We start from the raw sequence: 19,400 nt of genomic DNA, 5'->3' as shown, positions 1-19,400 counted from the left end.
GCTGGACAGTGCCTCGTAAGTGTCAATCATGATTTAATATGTGATGCCTCATCTTAGAGTCTATTTGAGGATCTGCGTGGTAAAATGACATGGTGTGGAACTTGGTAAATTTGAGCAAATAGAAATGTTCAAGGTCAACACCAGAAAGTCAACAAGGTCGATCGAACCAGTTCAAGCTGAGGTCTGAGTTGGGCAAGTTCTAAGAATAGAGGCCTGTGTTTGAGCTACCCACACAGGGCTTGCATTAGTGCATACAAGCCCCAAACACCCACTGTCTGTCCCTTGGCCCCTATAGAGCAAGTCCCGCACTGCCCTGCTCCACAAGTGGTTCACCAAAGATCTTGTACCCACTTCTTACTTGTTTCCCACAGGGGCATCCTGATGTATGTCTGGGGAAAATGCAGATGGGACTTAACCCCAGTGTCACTGCCAGAATACAAGGCTTCCAAAATGTAAGCTGGGGTAAAAAAGAAGTCACACACACACACACACACACACACACACACAAAGAGGGGGGGGAACATCACCTAAAGAGTTATTATTGGGCAAAACATGACAAATTGACCACCAAGAAGGTAACTGGGATAGGCTCAGCCTCTCAAACACTGTAATAGCCACCATGGTCCAGAACTACTTTATTCTTTTTTATGAATATGTGTATTTTGCCTACATGTTTGTTTGTGAGCTGCTTGCATGCCTAGTACCTCCAGAGGCCAGAAGAAGGTGTTAGATTTCCTGGATCTAGAGTTACACAGACAATCATGATCTACCATGTGGGTGCTGGGAATTGAACCCCAGGTCTTCTGGAAGAGCAGCTGGTGCTCTTAACAGCTCTCTCCAGCCCTTGGTCCAGCACTTCAAATGAACAAAGTTGAATTATGGAAAGGGCTTTCTATGAAAACTAACCAACACATGAAGCCACAAATTTCATTAATTTATAAAGGAAATGAAGTTATGGCCATCGTGTCCTCCATGCCTTGGCTTAATGGCATCATTATTTACAATGCATGGATTAACCTTGTTCTACTTGAGAAAAGATTAGAAATGAAAACTGGAAGCTGTGGGTGGCTTGCAAAAAGTTCCAGAAAAAGAGTAATTGTCCCTTCATAGGAAGCCACCAGAAATATCCAGAAAATTAAGCAAAAATAAAAATAAAATGGCAGGGAGTGGGGATTGAGATGTTGGAAGATGCCAGGTGGAAGCAGAAACTAAGCTGACTCAGTTCCTCACCAGAAGATAAATCTGGACGACTCAATTTGTCACACTGTGAGCCAGGTACATCTCACACTCTGCCACTAGAGTGGCCTCTGTGTGAAGTACCAGCTAACACGGTCCCATGCAAGTGTCATAACAACAGTGAGGAAAGAGCTCATCGCCACGTAGAGAGCTGAGAAGCCCTCCACACCCCATGTCTGACTAGCATTAGGCAGCTCAATGCTCGGCCCCTCACATATGTTTAGAAGTAGGGTTAGTACACTAAGCCCTGAGCCTTCCGGGAGGAAATGAGCTCCCTTGGGGCTGGCCCCAAAGTCTTCTGGGTAACCCAAAGCTTGAAAGTGAGTTGAACCTGAGCAAAGGAGGCTGTCCCCATAGCCAGGGGCCGCACGCAGCAGGTGTGCTGCTTAGACCCTGCAACCTGTTCTTAGACCCACTTCACAGATGCGGAAGCTGAGGCACAAAGAGCTTAAATGGGTTGTCTACGGTCTAACAAAATGGGGGGGTGGAAGCAAGGCTAGAGCCTAGTGCTCTACAGTGGGCACCTAGCAGTTTGTGTGTGTGTATGTGTGTTTATATGTGTGTGTGTATGTGTGCATACACATATGTGTGTCCCTGTTCATGTATGCATGTGTGCTCATGTGTGTCTCTCTGTATGTGTGTGCATACCTATGTGTGTATGTATGTGCACTTGTGCCCACGACTGTGTGAGCCTATATGTATGTGTCTATGTGCATGTGTGTGTCTCTCTGTGTGTGTATGCATGTACACTTATGCCTGTACATGTAACTAACTATGTGTGAGCTAAGGTATGTGTGTCTATGTGAATGCATGTATCTCTGTGTATATGTTTGTGTGTGCATTTATTTGTCTCTGTGTGTGGATCTGTCTGTGTGTGTTCATGTGTGCATGTGTGTGTCTCCGTGGCAGGTCATACTCCTCTCAAAATGCTATTCCCAAGTCTCCCATTACTTTCCCTTGCATTCGTGAAACAATTGGCCAGCCTTCTCCCAGCCCAGCCCTCCCCCTCCCTTTTTTTTTTTTTTTGCTGTAGACAGCAAGCTCAGTGCTCAACCACTGTCAACACACACTCAAGGTCCCCACATCTAGGCAGAACCTTGTGTAGGGTCTCCTTAGCATCATCTTATGAGCCTTTTACCTCCTAGATGTAGCCACAGACCATTCTAGAAGTAACCAGTGGACAAGACTTTCCCCACTGTGGCCTGGAGAGTGGCTCTGGGTCTCTCCTCAACCCAGGTATCCTGTCTTTGTTCCCATCCTGGTCCAAAAGTGAAGGAGGGCTGGACATAGGGTTCCTATCCAAAATTGGTGGGTTCTCCATCTGAAGCCCCACCTGCTTAAGAGGCTCCAATTTTTAGCCTCATTTCTTTTTCATATGGCCAAGCCCATTCACTGTCCTTCCTGACACACTTAGGATATGAACACACACACACACACACACACACACACACACACACACACACCTGCCAGTGCATGGACACAGCCGGTACAGTAGGTGGCACCCAGTACTGCTTGGACCAGGAAGGGCTAGTCTGATGTGCTCCTGGCACAGGGCGAGGCCCCTTCCTGCCCCAGCTCCTGCCCCTCCCAGACCTAGTGCTGCCATCCAAAGCTGCTCTCGTCACTGGCACACGGACACTAGAAACACTGCCTAGGACACTGCCTTCCTGACACAGCCTTGGGAGCCAAGAATCTGACCCTAAGGAAGAGTGGGAAACAGCAGCCACCAGAGGAGCTGCTTGGCTGCAGGGAGCCTGGCCTGGATTCTCAGGTAGAGCGCTGGGGACCTCCCACCTGCCTGCAGGCTACTGCCTGTAGGTGGGGGAGGGGAGATGTAGTGTTTTCAGGAGGGAGGGGGTAGTGTTTGCATGGGGGCGGAGGCGGGCAAGTAGAGACGTGTACTGCTGCAGTCTTTGTGCAACAGATAGGAGAGGCAACTGGGTCACTTGAGTGCCCATTGTACAGATGGGGAGACAGAGGCCCAGAGAGGGGAAGACATGCTTTAAGGGCACAGATAGAGCTGCACCCCAACCACAGTCTGGTTTTCCAAACTCTGGGTGAACGTAGTGTAGATATCCCCACTCACAAGAAACCAGAAGGAAGGTGGGCACTGGGAAAAGGGAAGAAAAAAGAGGGTCTGGGAGGGAGAACTGAGTGGTCCTCTGTGAGAGAGATCTACATCCACTGGCTCTCTAGATCCACAGAGGGTACTGAATGAGACAGTGCCTGGAGGGAAGTCCTCAGAATGTGTCCCACATATACACTCCCATCCCCACCCGGTGATACCAAGGAGACCCACTGACAGGAACCTCATCCCCAAGAGCTGGCCAGATACCTTAAGCCCTGGCCTACTTACTGCAATAAAGTTCTTGCAGCAGCTTTGTGCTGTCAGAGTCCCCATCTTAGAAATGGAGAAACTGAGGCATGGGAGGTGAAAAGATTTGTCTGATGGGTTGAGGTCTGAACCTAAGCACTGTAGAATCCCTTGGACCATCCATTAGGCAGAGCCCTAAGGTGGAATACAGGGGAGCTACTGAGAGGCATTGCACCATTTATCCACCTAGCACAGGGCCAGCCATGTGATGCTTTCACAGAGGCCTAGTGACTTGGGACACCAGGTACACACCGGATGCTGTGTTCATGAGGGATGCTCTAACTGCATTGCTTTAGCAACAGAGAGGGCTGAGCTCTGTCCTGGATAGTGTGGGTGGAAGCTCGGTGCTCAGTCAATGGACTTAGTCCCTCTCTGTTTGCTCCTCCGATAACTGTGATGACCTTGGTTAATATTCACTAGCAGACTCCCCCATCGCCCCTCAGTACCCACTATTTAAATACAGACTCGGACAGGGCTCTGTCTCCTCAACCTTGGTCACCACCCAGCCCTGAGACAACAAGTTGTGAGTATGTTTTTCTCTGGGGAGAACTTGGAGGGACCCCTGGGTCCCTACCTCTCTCAAGCAGGCAGCAGACCTAAGACCGGGGACACGGTAGATAAAGTTAATCACACAGGTGGCACCTGGGCCTCCTGTTGCCATGGGAAGAGCAGTCCCTAAGGTCCCTTCTTGAACCAGGCTGCCCAGTAGAGAGTTAGTACCTTCAGGTGAGAGGAGACAAAGACGAGGAGAGGCCAAGGTACAGCCACAACCATTTCATGCCCTTCTCTGGCCTTTCCTGTGTGGCCCTTTTTAGCTTCTCCATCTCCTGCATTGTTGGGTGTGGACCATCCCCCTTCAGCACATAAGCAAGGTAAGACTAGAAGGACCATGGGAGCTATATCTCTCAGGCTGACCTCTTCAGCTGTGCCCAAGGTGCCTCAGGGTGGCTGACTCAGGCACACTGACCTGTGAGTACTCTGCACTGTGGGAGGGCGGGGAGGAGAGAGGGAATGAGGGAGAGGGAGAGAGAGAGAGGAGACTGGGCTTACTTTGTGAGTGAGCACCACCACCACCCCAAGCTGTCCTGGGTCTAAACAAAGCCCTCCTGTAACTCATTTCAGCCCCACAGCCCCACGGAGGAGGCTACTGTGGTTATAACCATTTTACAGACAAGGAAATGGGGAAACATAGAGAGTAATATAGTTTGTCCTGATCCTACACATGCCAGAGTTCAAACTGGGCCAGCTGCTCCAGACTCAGTGCTGTTGACCTCACACACTGAGACATCTTCCCCTCTGGGGTGTAGCCTTGGAGAGCGGTTCATCTCGCTGCCCTAGGGAGCAGAAGAGCGTCACCCTCCGCCAGCCAGCCTTGCTCTATGGAGGGCTGGAGGGGTCTGCTTTATCGTCATGGTGTTTTGGAGATGAAGGCTGATTAGGTAGGCAATGGCAGGGTGGACAGAGTCCCGGGATACCACTGAAACTGGTAGAGTAGGGTAAACAGGAGTGATTCTGGGCACTTGGTACACACCAGTTCTCCAAACCAATCACCTTATATTCATCATGTAACTGATGTTCTGAGAGGCGAAGTAAGTGATGTAAGGTCACATGGAGAGCAATAGGTGGGCCTCAGACCTGTCATTATAGCACTAATGATTTTTTTGTTATTTAGCCACGCCACTCTCTGACATCTGTTTCAAGTCTTCTGGCTTCGCTTCTGTGCGTAGATGAGAAGGCCTCAGTCCTAGAACAAAACTGTTTTGTTTGCCTAGGCAGTTCTATGAGGTTTAGGGTGTGGATTAGCCTGTTTGGACTTCAGTTTTTCTCCCCATAAAATGGAACTAATACTAAAATGGAATAGGTATAAAACACATCTAGTGAGCATAGCCATAAGGACCGGAGCTAATAATCCTGTTTGCATAGCTCACAGCTGCTAACAGGTGGTGGACGTGGACGTGATGGGGCATGCACCTGACTCAGGCCTGGCACTGCCTAGCAGGATCCCTTCTCTGGTCATGGGAACTCTGGCTGCCAACCAGATCTCAGGACAAGCGCCCTCATGCAGCCTGTGGGGGCTTGGGAGGCTCCAGTGTCTGTCTGTGCTATTTGAACTTGACTTTGCTCCTGCTACACTCCATTCTTCAAATGATTCCCCTCCTCTCTGCCAACAGGAACTGAGGGTTAATGAGGTGGCATCATTTGCCCCAGGCCACTGGCAGTAAGTGGCACACCTGGCCTCCCACAGATGGTGGCCTGCCACAGTGGATTTCCTGGCTCTGCTTGGGTTACTCTTAGTCCATCCACTGTTCCCTTTCTGCTCTTAGCTGGGATGATGGAAAATGAAACAAAGGGAAAGCAGCATCACCTCTCTCCTGCCTCCCAAAGGCCATGCCCACCAGCCTCTGAAGTCAAAGTGTCACTCTGTGTGATATCCAGTGGCTTCTTTTGGCTTCTGTCCCTATACCACAAGGTCTTAAGCTTCGTTCTCCTCTCTAGTTGTCCTCCCCTGCTCAGGGACCTGGGGAATCATAGGAGGTCAGTGGGGAGAAAGCGAGACTCAGGACCCAGGTCTGAAAGAATGAGATGAGATACAAAGGTGCCTGACTAGATGCTTGAGTCAGGGCCCGTGACAGTTAATATCCATTGTCATCTTTATATAAGAAAAGCCTAGGGCAGTAGTGGAACACTAAAGGTCTTTTCCAAAAAGCATTAGCTGATATGGTAAGCCTGCCCCAAATGCGGGTGCTCCATCCCATTGGATGGGAGAAAGCAAGCTGAGCTCTTGTCTTCCTCTACCCAGTTTCCTCACCTTCTGACATGTGAGTCAGCAGCCACTTTGGGCTGCTGCCACCAGCATGCCCTTCTACCATATCCCCTCAAACCATGACCAAAACAAGCATCTCCCCACTTAAGTTACCTCTCAACTATCTGGCCCAGTCCTGGCATTTCCATGGAACCTATGCACATTGTTATGTCAGTTAGTGGTGGGCTCTCTCCAGGCCTCAGGCCCCTCCCCATCAAGGAGGAAATCAGAGGGATGATGGGATGGGGAGAAAAGATGGAAGAGAGTGTGCTCACCCTAGTGGGCGCCTCTCTCCTCCCCAATGCTAGCCTTGCCTCCTTAAAGCTCAGCAGACCCCAAAGAGGAGGAGAGCGCGTCATCAGTATCTCTTCCTCCCAAACAGAGATCCTTGGAACTAAGTCCAATGTCTGAGATAACGAAATAGCTCAGTGAGTACGAGCATTTACCACACAAGTGTGAGAGCTGAGTTTGCTCACTGGAACTCAAGTCACAAGCCCAGTGTGGAGGCACACTTGTGCAACCCCAGCACTGGGGAGATACATAAGAGCAGATCTCTGGCATGTTGCCCTGCTAGCCTAGCTGAATTGTCAATCTCCAGGCCAACGAGACGCTGTTTCATAGGAAAAGTTAGATGACACCTGAGGAACCACCCCTGAGGAGGCCCTCTGGCCTCTACATGGTACATACATGTGTACCAGCACTTGCACAAACACGTACACACACATACAGAGTCCAGTCTCTGTGCACAGGGCACATCCTCCTCTTAGCTCTCCCAGACCCCCTCCATATAACTGAGGCTGCACAGTCTGGGCTGTGCTCCCCAAATGTGGTTGGATGCCTAGTGCATAGTGATGGTCCTGGCAGGATTTGATTTGTCAGCCTCTGGCCTGAGGTCACTTTGCTGTGTTTTTGTTCCCACCCTGTGAAGGCCCAGCCTCTTGACAAAGGTGGGGACTTTCCGCAGGGCTCGCCAAAATCCAAACAAGAAGTAATAGGGGCATCAGAAATGGAAATACACAGAACTAAATTTAGTGTCATCTCCAGCCCTAACAACACACTGCTTTGTTTAGGAAAACATCGACATGTATTGTGCAAAACGTGGGCAGCTCTCTTCAGATTATTTAAGGCAAGGAACAGAAAGCACAGTGGTGGCTAGAGAGACACCCATGCATCCTCTGTTACATAGTTGGAAAGATATTTTTCACAGGCCAATGGCAGGCAAAATGCAGTATTTCTTGTTTTCCACTTTCCCCACTCAAGTTTACAGATCCCAGACCAAGGGGGAGCTTATGGGAGTCACCACAGCACTGACCTTGTGTCTCTTTCTGTGTCTTCCAGGAAAATGACATCCTCCATCTCATGGGGGGTCCTGCTTCTGGCAGGCCTGTGTTGCCTGGTGCCCAGCTTCCTGGCTAAGGATGCTGAGGAGGCAGACACCTTGCAGCAGGAAGAGACCATCGCTTCAAACCTGGCAGACTTTTCCTTCAGCCTGTACCGGGAGCTGTCCCATCAGTCCAACACTACCAACATCTTCTTCTCTCCAGCGAGCATCGCCACAGCCTTTGCTATGCTCTCTCTAGGGACCAAGGGAGACACTCACATGCAGATTCTAGAGGGCCTGAAGTTCAACCTCACAGAAACACCCAAGGATGACATCCATAGGCGCTTCCAGAACTTCCTCCAAACCCTCAACAAGCCAGACAATGAGCTGCAGCTGACTATAGGAAACGGCCTGTTCGTCAACAACAGTTTAAAGCTGGTGAAGAAGTTTCTGGAAGAGGTCAAGAACCATTACCACGCAGACGCCTTATCTGTCAACTTTGCAGACTCAGATGAAGCCAAGAAAGAGATTAACAGTTTTGTGGAGAAGGGAACCCAAGGAAAGATAGTTGATTTGGTGAAAGACCTGGACAAAGACACAGTTCTTGCCCTGGTGAATTACATTTTCTTTAAAGGTAAGATGACATAACCGGCTTGAACTGGTTCCCATGGAAACACCCATATTCATCCTCAAGGACCAGTTTGTGAGCTAGCTCTCACTCTGGGCTGTGGCACTGGGTCTCATCACATTCCTTACTTATCAATGGGTAAACTATGATATCTTTTAAATCATCAATTAAGCTTGGGGATTGGTGTCAGCAAGCAAATTCACTGCCTTCTTTGAAGAATTTATCAGAACTTTTATTGTCCTAATGTACACACACACACACACACACACACACATACACAAAAGGGAGTCTTAGCATGTGCAATCCTTCCCCAACTTCAGAAGTGACTGCATTGGTTGAATGTAGCTCTGCTCCTTGGAACACCTTTGAATAGCCCTTCCGTTGCATGCAAGTATGACCTCTGGAGACATAGGCTTGCATCTTGCCTCCACTACCTTGTTAACCTTGATATTGAACAAGCCATTTTACCTATTTGGGGTGTGACTGTCCATATTACCAGGGACAGAGCTAACTGACTGCTCTGAGGTGATGAAAGAATTGGTGAGATCACACAGTACATAGGACTGTTTGGACATAAGGACCTGACCAACTACCTTTGACCCCCAGGAATGGCCTCAGGCCTGGAAGTGCTTAATACCCCCAGAGAAATTACCTCAGGAGGGTCTGTGAGTCAAAGCCAGGAGCTGCTCTGTCCTTCATGACTCCCTTGCCCCACACAGAGTTCTGTGGAGCAGAGTATCAGGCCAGCACAGCTCAAGTCCTAGCACTTCTGAGACAAGAGCACATGTCACGCCCCTCTCTTACCCCTTCACCTCTTCCTACCCAATAAGAAGGTGGGGTTAGGGTTCCTCATGCCCTTCTCACACTGGTGGCCTTGATGTTGGGTCCCTGAGACTGCAGGCCACTCTGACAACATTGGTGATGGGTCTCTGAGACTCTTCTCCATTATGTTGTCCTCGTTGGTGGTTCCCTGAGGCCCCTGCCCACTCCAGTGATCTTGATGGTGGCGGTCTTATATAGCAGATGGCATCTGCACTGAACCAGTGGATATAGAAAGGCACTTGAGGTGCCCAAAACCTTTGTCCTGAGTGATAATTGAACTCCCACATACCAATGAGCATGGCATCCCTGACAAGAAGCTAGCAAATATAATTGCTGTCAAGGTTTCCATTTACAACCCCAGGTCACCTTTCAGTGAGTATATAACAACTGTGTACAATGTTTTCTAGGTGCAAAGGGGATGGCAGCTGTCAGCATCTGTAATCTGGAGACTTTGAGTCTTCCTCTAGTCCTGAGTTACTCTCACCAAAGTCCCTGGACAGCCTAGAAGACTAGTAGTGCTCACCCCCTCAACCCCCCCCCCCCCCGTGTACATGAAAGGCCAAGGCCCCAGGTTACCACCTCACTGGCTAAGACCTCCTCTCATGTCCCCCCACCTCCCCCTCTGCAGGCAAGTGGGAGAAGCCATTTGATCCAGAGCACACCAAGGAAGCTGACTTCCACGTGGACAACTCCACCACAGTGAAGGTGTCCATGATGAACCGCCTGGGCATGTTTGATATACGTTATTGCGACACTCTGTCCAGCTGGGTGCTGCTGATGGAATACCTGGGCAACGCCACAGCCATCTTCATCATGCCCGATGAGGGCAAAATGCAGCATCTGGAGCAAACGCTCACCGAGGAGCTCATTTGCCAGTTCCTCCTAAACAGGCACATGAGGTGATTCCCCAGACAGACACCACCCCCTAGGTGTCCCACAGGACAGAAAATGCTTACAGAGGGTGGACTCTGTCCCAGGACCAGAGCTAAGTACACAATCTTGGGCTAAAATAACCCTTCAACTCAGAGGGTGCCAGGCAGAGTCTGCAGAGGGACAGTACTCCAGAAAAGAAAGCTCAGGCCCTGCTTTGGTGGGACTTTCATCCTCAAAGGCCACAGTGTTTTCTAACCCAGAGCCTGGGGCTGGGACATCATCAGAACTAGCAAATGTTATGGCTGAACTAACCACCAAGGCTAGTCTCAAACTCTGGCCACGTCTGAGGGTAGAGATCAGGTGGGAAGTTTATAGGGAGCCTGTGTGGAAGGCCTTGAACAAGAAAGGGCAGCAACAGAGGTCTCTAGGCAAGTTAGCAGAAGGCTCTGTTCCTGTGTCACTCCTCCATGGGACTTATAGGTCTCTAGGAGCCAGCAGTCCTACAGTGTGCTCCACAGGACAGAGGACCTGTGCACCCCCAAGCCAGTTTCTGATCCATGTTGGATGAAGACTTGTGAGCCGCATGGTACTTCTGGGAGGCCTGAGGTTAGGTGTGGGCAAATGCTGTTTCCGGCAGGCCTCTGCTTAGGCCCAGAACGCACAAAATTTCAGGGAACCCAAAAAGGTTGAAACCAGAATGTGTGACAGATCCTAAGGGCCAGTAAGACCCTATAGAACCTTGTCTTGTCCTGTAGGACTGAGAGTGCAGCCTTCACCCTGGGAGGCTGAGGGGCATGTCATCACTTGGCAACACTGATCCTGCAGATCCAAGGGGAGTCCCTGGCTCAGGTAGAGGCCTTGGCCAAATGCAGCAGGGCACAGTGAGACATGGTTCTGTGTGAACTCCCTGAATCCACTTGAAGGGCTTCTCAGAGGAGGTGGCACTTTGGAGGCTTCCAGGACCTCGAACTTTGAATTGCCATTGATTTCAAGTTCTCTTGGGCAAGACAGGGGCCGTGTGAAAAGAAAGCGCCTTGTCCTGCTACCCGTACAGGCAGGCGTGTTCAGCATGAGAACTAGCCAGAAACCATTCCTCAGCTGGGTGGGCCTCAGCTGGAACCCAGACAACCATGAAACTCCTTTAAGTTTAACTCTTTCCTGTCCACCAGGTCAGCCAATCTACACTTCCCCAGACTGTCCATCTCCGGAACCTATAACTTGAAGGACGTCTTGAGTCCACTGGGCATCACCCAGGTCTTCAGCAATGCAGCTGACCTCTCTGGAATCACAGATGACGCTCCCCTGAAGCTCAACAAGGTGAAGTTACCTGACCATGGTGATATCCTGATGTCCTGGGTGGTGGGGGTCTGTAGGGCAGCACAGGGTGTGTAGGTAGCTTGCGTCCACAGCTGGGGAAGAGGGAAGGAGTGCCATCCAGGCTGAGCTTTCTCTGAGGTCTGTCAGGGTTCACTAGGACTGGATGAGGTCAGATGTCAGCTGGGAGGGTCTTCTTATGCAGGTGGAATTATGAGGCCTTCCCTGACGTGCTGGTGCAGTCCTTGATCCCATCATTGTTGGGCTCCGCTTATATATAGTCACATAGAGACTTAGTCTTTTGGCAACCCCAGGGAGTGTTCTGGAATCATCCATCCCTGATATTTAGAGAAATTTGTGAACTACCCATTTTGAGTTATGAGTTTAACCAAGCAGGCCACTGGTTCAGAGAAATTAAATAACAGTCCTGAATAGGCGGAACCTTTTTAAGAGTCTGGACATTGAAGGTCATCTTCAGAACCCTTGTCACAACATGCTAACAGCTACACACTGTAAAGGAGACACTTGTGCAGAGGACACAAGGTTCCTTCCTCCCCCTGTGAAGCTGTGGGCTGCATCCAAGGCCATGAGAGATGGCATGAGGGAGGGAGAGCAATGGAGGGGAGTGGACCGATGCTGACAAAAGCTGAAAGATGATGCGGGGCCTTAGGTGACCACCTTGGAAGGGGGCTGGGGGAGGAGCAAGGGGGACACAGAGGTAGTGAAATCCTGCTGACTGAGACCCCGCAGGGGTCCATCCAGGAGTGGCAGTCACACCACCTCCAACTACTTTCTGCTTCTCTCTCCACAGGCTGTACATAGGGCCATGCTGACCGTCGACGAGAAAGGGACGGAAGCCGCAGGAGCCACAGTTCTGGAAGCCATCCCCATGTCTCTGCCCCCTGATGTGGCCTTTGAAAGGCCTTTCATTGCTATAATATGTGATAAACACACCTACAGCCCCCTCTTTGTGGGAAAAGTGGTGGATCCCACACAATAAACACCATCCTCAGAAGCCATCATTCCTTGAGGATTGTGTCCCCTCCCCAGTAACATTAAACACAGGCTGGCCTGTCCCATGCCTGAGTGATACTGCAAATTCTCGACTCTGTGATTTGTGTGTGTGTGTGTGTGTGTGTGTGTGTGTGTGTGTGATTATGCCCTGAGTATGTTGTGGGTTTGAGGTCGCAGTGTATCTTGATGCCCGCCTCCATCCATGAAAATAGGTTGTGTGCAGAGGCAGCGGCTTGTGCTCTCAAAAGCACCGCTCATATCTGGAAACCTGGAGGAGAACACATGTCTCATGTTCAAAGACCAAGATCCACCAAGTGACCTGGAGTCCCTCCCACTGTAGCAAGGCCACAGTCCACAGTGACCCTCACAGGCATCTAGAGCTGCCAGTTCAGGAGTCAGCTGTCAGCCTCAGCATCTCCAGATTTCATCAAAGCAGGATCACATCTCATTCTACTATGGCACCTCACCATGACAGGCCCCTCCATCTACCTGGAGTTCCCTGAGAACGGCTAGAGGAGATTGTTGGTGCAGAATATTGTGTGAGTTTTCCGCGGGAGATAATAACAAACATCTACTCACCTGCAGACCAGGTACCAACGACATCACTGTACTCAAGTCTAGCTTGGTGAACCAATGAGTCTATTGGGGGTAATTTACAGAGCATATATGAGTCAAGTGCAGCTGCATCACAGAAAAGCCCGCGCCCCAGCATGAGTGACAATTCTCCATAGTTGCATCCCTGGACTTCCCCGTACAACCTCCAGGCAACTCCACAGAAGAGAGTCTCCTTTTCCCCAACTATTGCTTATTTGCTTTCATGTGGTCAGGGAGAGGCTTGTAGGCCAGGGAGGAGCTTATAAATATCATGACTTTTATAGGCTTCCTGAGCTTTGTTCTCTGTTGTCATATATGACCTCCCTCCAGAAGAGGATGTTTCAGTTCAAAGCAAGTAGCTACACAAGAGAGTCCTTCCTCCATGGAGCAGGGACAGGACTCCAACCTGCTCCTTGCCATTTCTGTCCTGCCCAGGGGTTTGGGAGAGGGGCTCACACACATCTCTTAGAAGCAGCCCCTCACCTGGTGAGCAGGGCAAGCATCTCTGAGTCTGATTCTACTTACTCCATGTTACCATCTTCGTTCTTGGTCACGGGACCATGGTCCCATGCCTCCGGATGGGCATCACAGGGGATCCTATGTTGTGGGACAGAGCCCACCTCTTATGGTACCCAGGGCTTCTCCATCATTACTCTGCCTGACTCTCAATGGATCTTCCCTTCTCTGTCCTCCCCACTGCCTCCCAGGGATAGTCACATTTCCAGAGCTGGGGCAGGAGGCTGTCATGGGAGCCGTCCTGGTCACCAGGCCAGACAGCTCCAATGACTGCAACAGCCAGAAGTTCCATTGGATGAAGCAGAATAGACCCGTTGCGTGACTCTCTCAGGATGCTCCTACTCTGGGGGTACCCTGACCACCCCAAGATGATCTAGGAGCCCTACCAGCTGCTCTCAGAACAAGAATGAACAACAAGGCACAAGATTGAGTCATGGAGCTTCCTGTTTGTGTACAAGGTCCCATCTGTGCAATTCCACATGGTTTAGGTTCTTGTTGGGTCCTGACTGTTGTCTAAACAAATGACATATTCACCTCAAGACCTCCAAGCTCCTCAGTTGCTTCTGATGACACAAACTCAATCACCAGAAGGGTCAGATGATCTGTATTCTGAGAGTAATTGCTGTGTGACCTGAGTGAAGTTGGAAAACTTCTCTGAACCTGGTGCCTCATCACTGGCAACCCCAATTTTGAATTAACAAGAGGTTTTGGTTCAGGAACTGCTCTCCTAAGGAAAGCATGCTAGTGTGTTGACTCTGTTGCTCACCTTCCTGAGCTCCTGCAAATCAAGCTGACACCTCCAGCTTTTCCTCACGGCATCCTGTAGCCACACTATGATGCTGGGTGCAGATGGGGTGTGCTCTCACTCTCCCAACCTGCAGATGAGAAAAGCGAGGTTCTAGGTGCTGTTTCCCTCCTCCTAAGTCACGTAGCTAGTAAGTAGCAAAACCCATTTCTGGAGAGGCACTGGTCCTTCAATACCCTAGCCGCTCTGCTCACTGCTGGCTGTACACAGAGCTGGTACCTCCACACCCTAGAATTGCAGGACTTCCACCCGCAATGCCCACCCCAACTTCCAGGGTTACCCTACAGTTCCTGCCTTCTATCAAGCTGTGCGGGCAGGTGTTTTCTGACCTGCAGTGTAACAGCCCTGTGTAGTCCAGAATGTGGTCTTGTAGTCCCAGGTCCACTGTCCACACACCCCATCACCCAACATCAGAGCTATGACACGCATGCTGGTCCAGCTACCTAAATTTCTCTGGCTCAATCAAAGCCACCAGCAGAGTTGTTGGGGGTACTAGGTGCTCCAGGCTTATTCCTCCACAGACAGGGACCCCCTCGACTCTGGGACAGGTGAGAAGGAAGCACAGAAGCAGGTTCCATGTGGGGTGACACAGTAATGGCCCCACATGCCCTACCTCTGTGGCCCTGTCAATGTCAGGCTACTGCAGGATGCTTTACTATGCTGATTCAGGCAAGCAGAAATTTCAGGAGAAACTGGTGGGCCCTGGAATCATCCTCTTTCTCTTAGTTTTACCATGATTGTTTGTACTTATGGTAACTGGTGTCATTTTTGGTCTGCTCCACTTTCCCAGAGCTTATCATAGGAGTTCAGGCCTGTGACTCCTCAGCTCCTTCAGGGAGCCCCCGACGCCACTGAGCTGGAAGTGTGCACTGCTGCCTCTCCAGGATGAATCATACTGTCCCAAGTGAGCACAGAACAAGATCCGTGTCACAAGAACTCTGGTCCAGCCAGGGGTGCGGAAACAGATTCTCTCCACCGCGAATGTGACTGCTCTTTTAGCTGGGCTGCCAGCACCAGGCCAGGCAGCAGTAGGGAGCTCACAGCTCCAAGATAGAGTCAGGTGGCCATGAAGGACTGGCCTGCCTGACTCTGGCTAGTCAGGCAGCTGCTTTGGGAATAGCCTGTAGCTTGCTCCTGCAGACCGGTACTGTAGCAGGCAGAGCAGAGCAGGAGCTGCAGGCAGCCAGGCAAGTGGTGGTTCTGCAGTGACTGCCTACACAGCTGTGGAGTCGGGGGTCCAAGGATGAGTTCTTCAGGGAGAAGAGAGGTCCTTCTTTCCCCAGTGCTACAGCTCAGAATACACAGCCAGTCTCAGAGTCCTTCGGTGAACTAGATGGTTCTCTGGTTCTCGCCGCTTTATTTCTTCCTGTGAAACAGGGACTTAAAAACCTTTGGCAGTGGGAGGGGTTTGAAGATGAATGCGTCTCATTGGCTGGGACTTAGGGTGCTGGCAATGCTCTATTTACATGGGGGAAAGTAACAGGTGAAAAGCTCATGTGATTGACCACCTATAGCCACCGGGGGGTCGCGTCATGCGCTCCTAAGGCAGGCATAGAAATAGGATGAGATTTTTAAATCCCAAGTTTGAGATTTCTGGGGTTTGTACATGCCAGTCCCATCCACCAGCCCCACACAGGCTAAACCCTTAATTTTTTGTTAATAATGTACAAAGCCGGTGACAGACATTTGTCCAAAAATAAGCCCTGCCATATGTTCCAGAAGACTGAGGCTCAGGTCGCCCTAGAGGAGTGCTGTGCTATGGTCATGGGTATCAGTCAGTACACAACCTGGGATGGAGTCTGCATGCAACCCAAACAAACTCCTTTGAGAGACCTGAGAAACGAGCACTGCCAGCACTACAGCACACCCTGCAGGCAGAACATGGTTGTTGCAGTTCTTGTCAGGTTTACTAGTTCAATAAACAACTCCTTGCCAGCAGTTATTAGTAAAAACCACATCTTGAGGACCACATGGTGGCTCCCGGTACAGGATTCAGGGACAGGTCCTCTCTCCAAGACAAGCTCCCTCACCAGCAAGGACACAGAAACAGCCAGGTCAGGACACACACGACAACTTCAGGATGCATGTGTTGCCTGGACAGACTTCTCAACTTCTCCCTTGCAAATATGTGAGTGTCTACTCTCTGGGGCTTCCATGAAGCTTGGTTTCTCTGTGGTCCTGGGTGCTGGTGCAGTGGAGAGGTGGCCTCCTCCAGGCTGAGGCAGGCACATGCCACTAACTCAGACAGCCTGAGTCTAGTAGCTCCATTCTCCCCAGGCACAAATCAGGCATTCTAACATCAGTTCGATCACAAATGAAACTCAAAGGTAACAATTTTTATACTTTGTCTGTAGTGGCTGGCACTGGCCAGGGCCAGGAGACACCGCAAGCAGGTCCTTTAAGTGGTACTAAGGGTGTCACATTATCACTTGGGGAGTCATCAGTGGAACTGGATTGGAATGTTCTGAGGCTGAAGACCTCCCTCGGCCCATCTCTGTGTCACTGGGATGGCACAGCTCTTGGCTCCTCCTACATGAGCCAAGTAAAAAAGAACCCAGCCTCTGCTGGATTCAGTCATGGAGGTCTTGGCTCCTTGTGGCTGTGGCATAATCCAGCCCATGATGACCTCGTAGCCAGGACTCATTAATGCCACTCAAGGATATCTATACCTAGTAAGCAGAGCCTGGATGATGGCAGGAATCCGAACATGATGATGAGAGGGGCTGAGGAGACAGTGAGTTATCTCTGCATAAGATGGTGAGGATGTGAGGTCCAAGCACCCATATAAAAAGTTGTGGGTGGTATAATGCCAGTGCTAGGGAGGTAGAGGTATCCCTGGGGATTAACATGTGAGTTTCAGGTTTGGTGAGAGACCATGTCAACAAATAAGGCAGAGAGGACTAGAGGAAAGCATTCAACATTGGCCTCTGCGCATGCACACACACAAACAAGGGTAGACTGAAGCCAGCCTACCATAAGGGATTCATTAGAGTGTTCTGGCAGTGCAGGGGCAGGGGCAGTCACCACAGAGTTTATACTGAGGGAGAACAGGTGCCACGACCCCTAGCTAGCCAGGTGCCTTTGCTATGAACAGCCAAAGGCACTCTACAGAACCAATGTGCTGACCGTACAGTATCTAGGAACAGAAAGACTGGAATCCGTGAAACGATTGGAGATGGGGACGGCTCTAAATTCCATCACTCTGCTTACAAAGAGCGCACACAGAAGGAACAAAATTAGAGACCTGCATCCAGCTCTGCCTATTCCCTCAGCTGGGGCATTCAGGAGAAAAGCAAGGATTTAGTAATATGGTCACTTTTATTTATTTTGTCAACTTGACCGGATCTAGGATCACCTTGGAGCGATGTTGAACCCGCCAGTCAATGAGGTCGTAGCCTGCCAGTCAATGAGGTTGTAGATTAGGCTAACTGAGATGAGAGGAAAGGCTTTCCTGAATGTGGGTGGCACCTTTCTATAACACGGGTGAGGACAGTCACCCAGGAGACTGCAGAGTTTAATCCCTGACATGAAAAAGGACTTGAACTACTGAAAGACAAAGGACCAAGCCACAGAGAAAGGGAAAGCAACAGCCACATATATATTTAGGATGGGAGAAACCTAAAACTGGAGATCCACAAAACACATGCGGGCTTGGGTGTTTTATAGTACCGCTGGCTCCTCCCTTCTATCTTATTGGTCCTGGTTAGATACTTTCTCCCATATCTTCCTGCCATTTCTCCACAAAACATTGGGGTTTTTTGTTTGTTTGTTTGTTTGTTTTGTTTTTGTTTTTGTTTTGTTTTGTTTTTTTAACAAGAGGCAGCCATCTTAGAAAGTCATCTTTTCCTTTCCTTGTCTACCTATGTCCCTCTAATTCTCCTTCAATTCCATGGGCTGGAACTTTGGACTGTGTAAAAGAATACCCTCATACCAGCATTCATAGATCCCTGCATCCTGATTGCGAATGACATGTGACCAGATACCACAAGCTCCCACAGTCCTATTTCCCCACCATGAGTAAATATATGCCCTCAAACTGAGCCAAAGCAAAAGCCTTCCTTCCTTCTTTTCTTCCTTCCTTCCTGCCTTCTTTCCTTCCTTCCTTCCTTCTTTCCTAAGTGTCTTTCGTCAGACATTTCATTCAAGCAACAAGGGGAGGACCAGATATGTAAGGGACCTTCCTGCATCAAATTGACTGCATGAACTTAAAAGCTATATAAGAACACAGGAGCCCAACAGATGTGCCTCCTGCTCAGCCACCAAGTTTATGGATATTTGTGACAGTCACATGAGTCCAGTAGGGCAGGGCCTGCAACAATAGCTCCATTTCTACACCATCTCCAGGTGTCAGTCCAGGGTGGTGTGTAATCATCACATCTCCCTTGCACTTGGTTCCCTCATTGGCAAAACAGGGGGGCTAACCTTGGGCTGCCCCATACCCCAAGAAGGATACAGAGTCTTGTTAGCCCGTAATCCCCAAGTTGGCACTTTGGTATTAACCAGTTCTGCAGTTCTCAGAACTCCTTAATTCCCCCCCCCCCCCCCCCCCCCCGTAAGCAGAGAGTCAGGCAGCCCAGGCTCTGTGTCCCACTTGACTATAGCATGTCCTTTATGTCCCTACAGTCTTGGTGTCCTCACTAGCAAGTGTAAGCATAGAGATCTCTGATGTCATGATATTCTGTGCAATGTCAGTGTGTCAGGATGGTCTGTAACATCTGTGTCCCGACTGTGTGCACTGGGTTGAATCCGGAGATACAGAGGGCACAGGACAATTGTTCACCAAGCTGGATCAACATATGGAGATGGTGGTGGATATGGGACCATGCTGAGGGCTCTGCCTCATATGACACAAACTCAGTGGCTTTGAGTGGAAATGGACTCTGCCATGGTTCTCAAGACACAGAGCAGAAATTATTATCATTGGGCCCAAGTCAAGATGCAGATGGACCTTCAGAGTTGTTAGGAACATGTCATTCTGTCTGCTGTCATCTTCAGGCAGGTGCCAGCATTTTCTGCCTAGTGGCCATGACACTCTTACTCTACCTTTGTTGGTACACACCTTCCTCTTGTTCTGTGACACGTTCGGGCACCACTTCAGCA

General features: G+C 50.0%; 1 protein-coding gene across 1 annotated transcript; it reads left to right on the top strand.

Moving 5' to 3' along the window:
* The first annotated feature begins 2,847 nt into the window (after positions 1-2,847).
* Positions 2,848-12,470, top strand: LOC127193663 (alpha-1-antitrypsin-like). The gene is made up of 5 exons (XM_051150885.1): positions 2,848-3,007; positions 7,752-8,368; positions 9,813-10,083; positions 11,227-11,374; positions 12,183-12,470. Exons 2-5 carry the CDS (start codon positions 7,756-7,758, stop codon positions 12,369-12,371), a joined length of 1,221 nt encoding a protein of 406 aa, XP_051006842.1. The 5' UTR covers positions 2,848-3,007; positions 7,752-7,755; the 3' UTR covers positions 12,372-12,470.
* Positions 12,471-19,400: the final 6,930 nt, after the last annotated feature.

This window comes from Acomys russatus, chromosome 1, assembly GCF_903995435.1.
Source record: "Acomys russatus chromosome 1, mAcoRus1.1, whole genome shotgun sequence".
NCBI lineage: Eukaryota > Metazoa > Chordata > Mammalia > Rodentia > Muridae > Acomys > Acomys russatus.
This window is presented reverse-complemented; position numbering and strand designations above follow the sequence as displayed.

Excerpts from the sequence above, each read along its gene's own strand:
- LOC127193663 (XM_051150885.1), top strand. The coding sequence starts at position 7,756 with ATGACATCCTCCATCTCATGGGGGGTCCTGCTTCTGGCAGGCCTGTGT. Across the intron at positions 8,369-9,812 it reads GAATTACATTTTCTTTAAAG|GCAAGTGGGAGAAGCCATTT; the intron begins GTAAGATGACAT and ends CCCCCTCTGCAG. Across the intron at positions 11,375-12,182 it reads CTCCCCTGAAGCTCAACAAG|GCTGTACATAGGGCCATGCT; the intron begins GTGAAGTTACCT and ends CTCTCTCCACAG.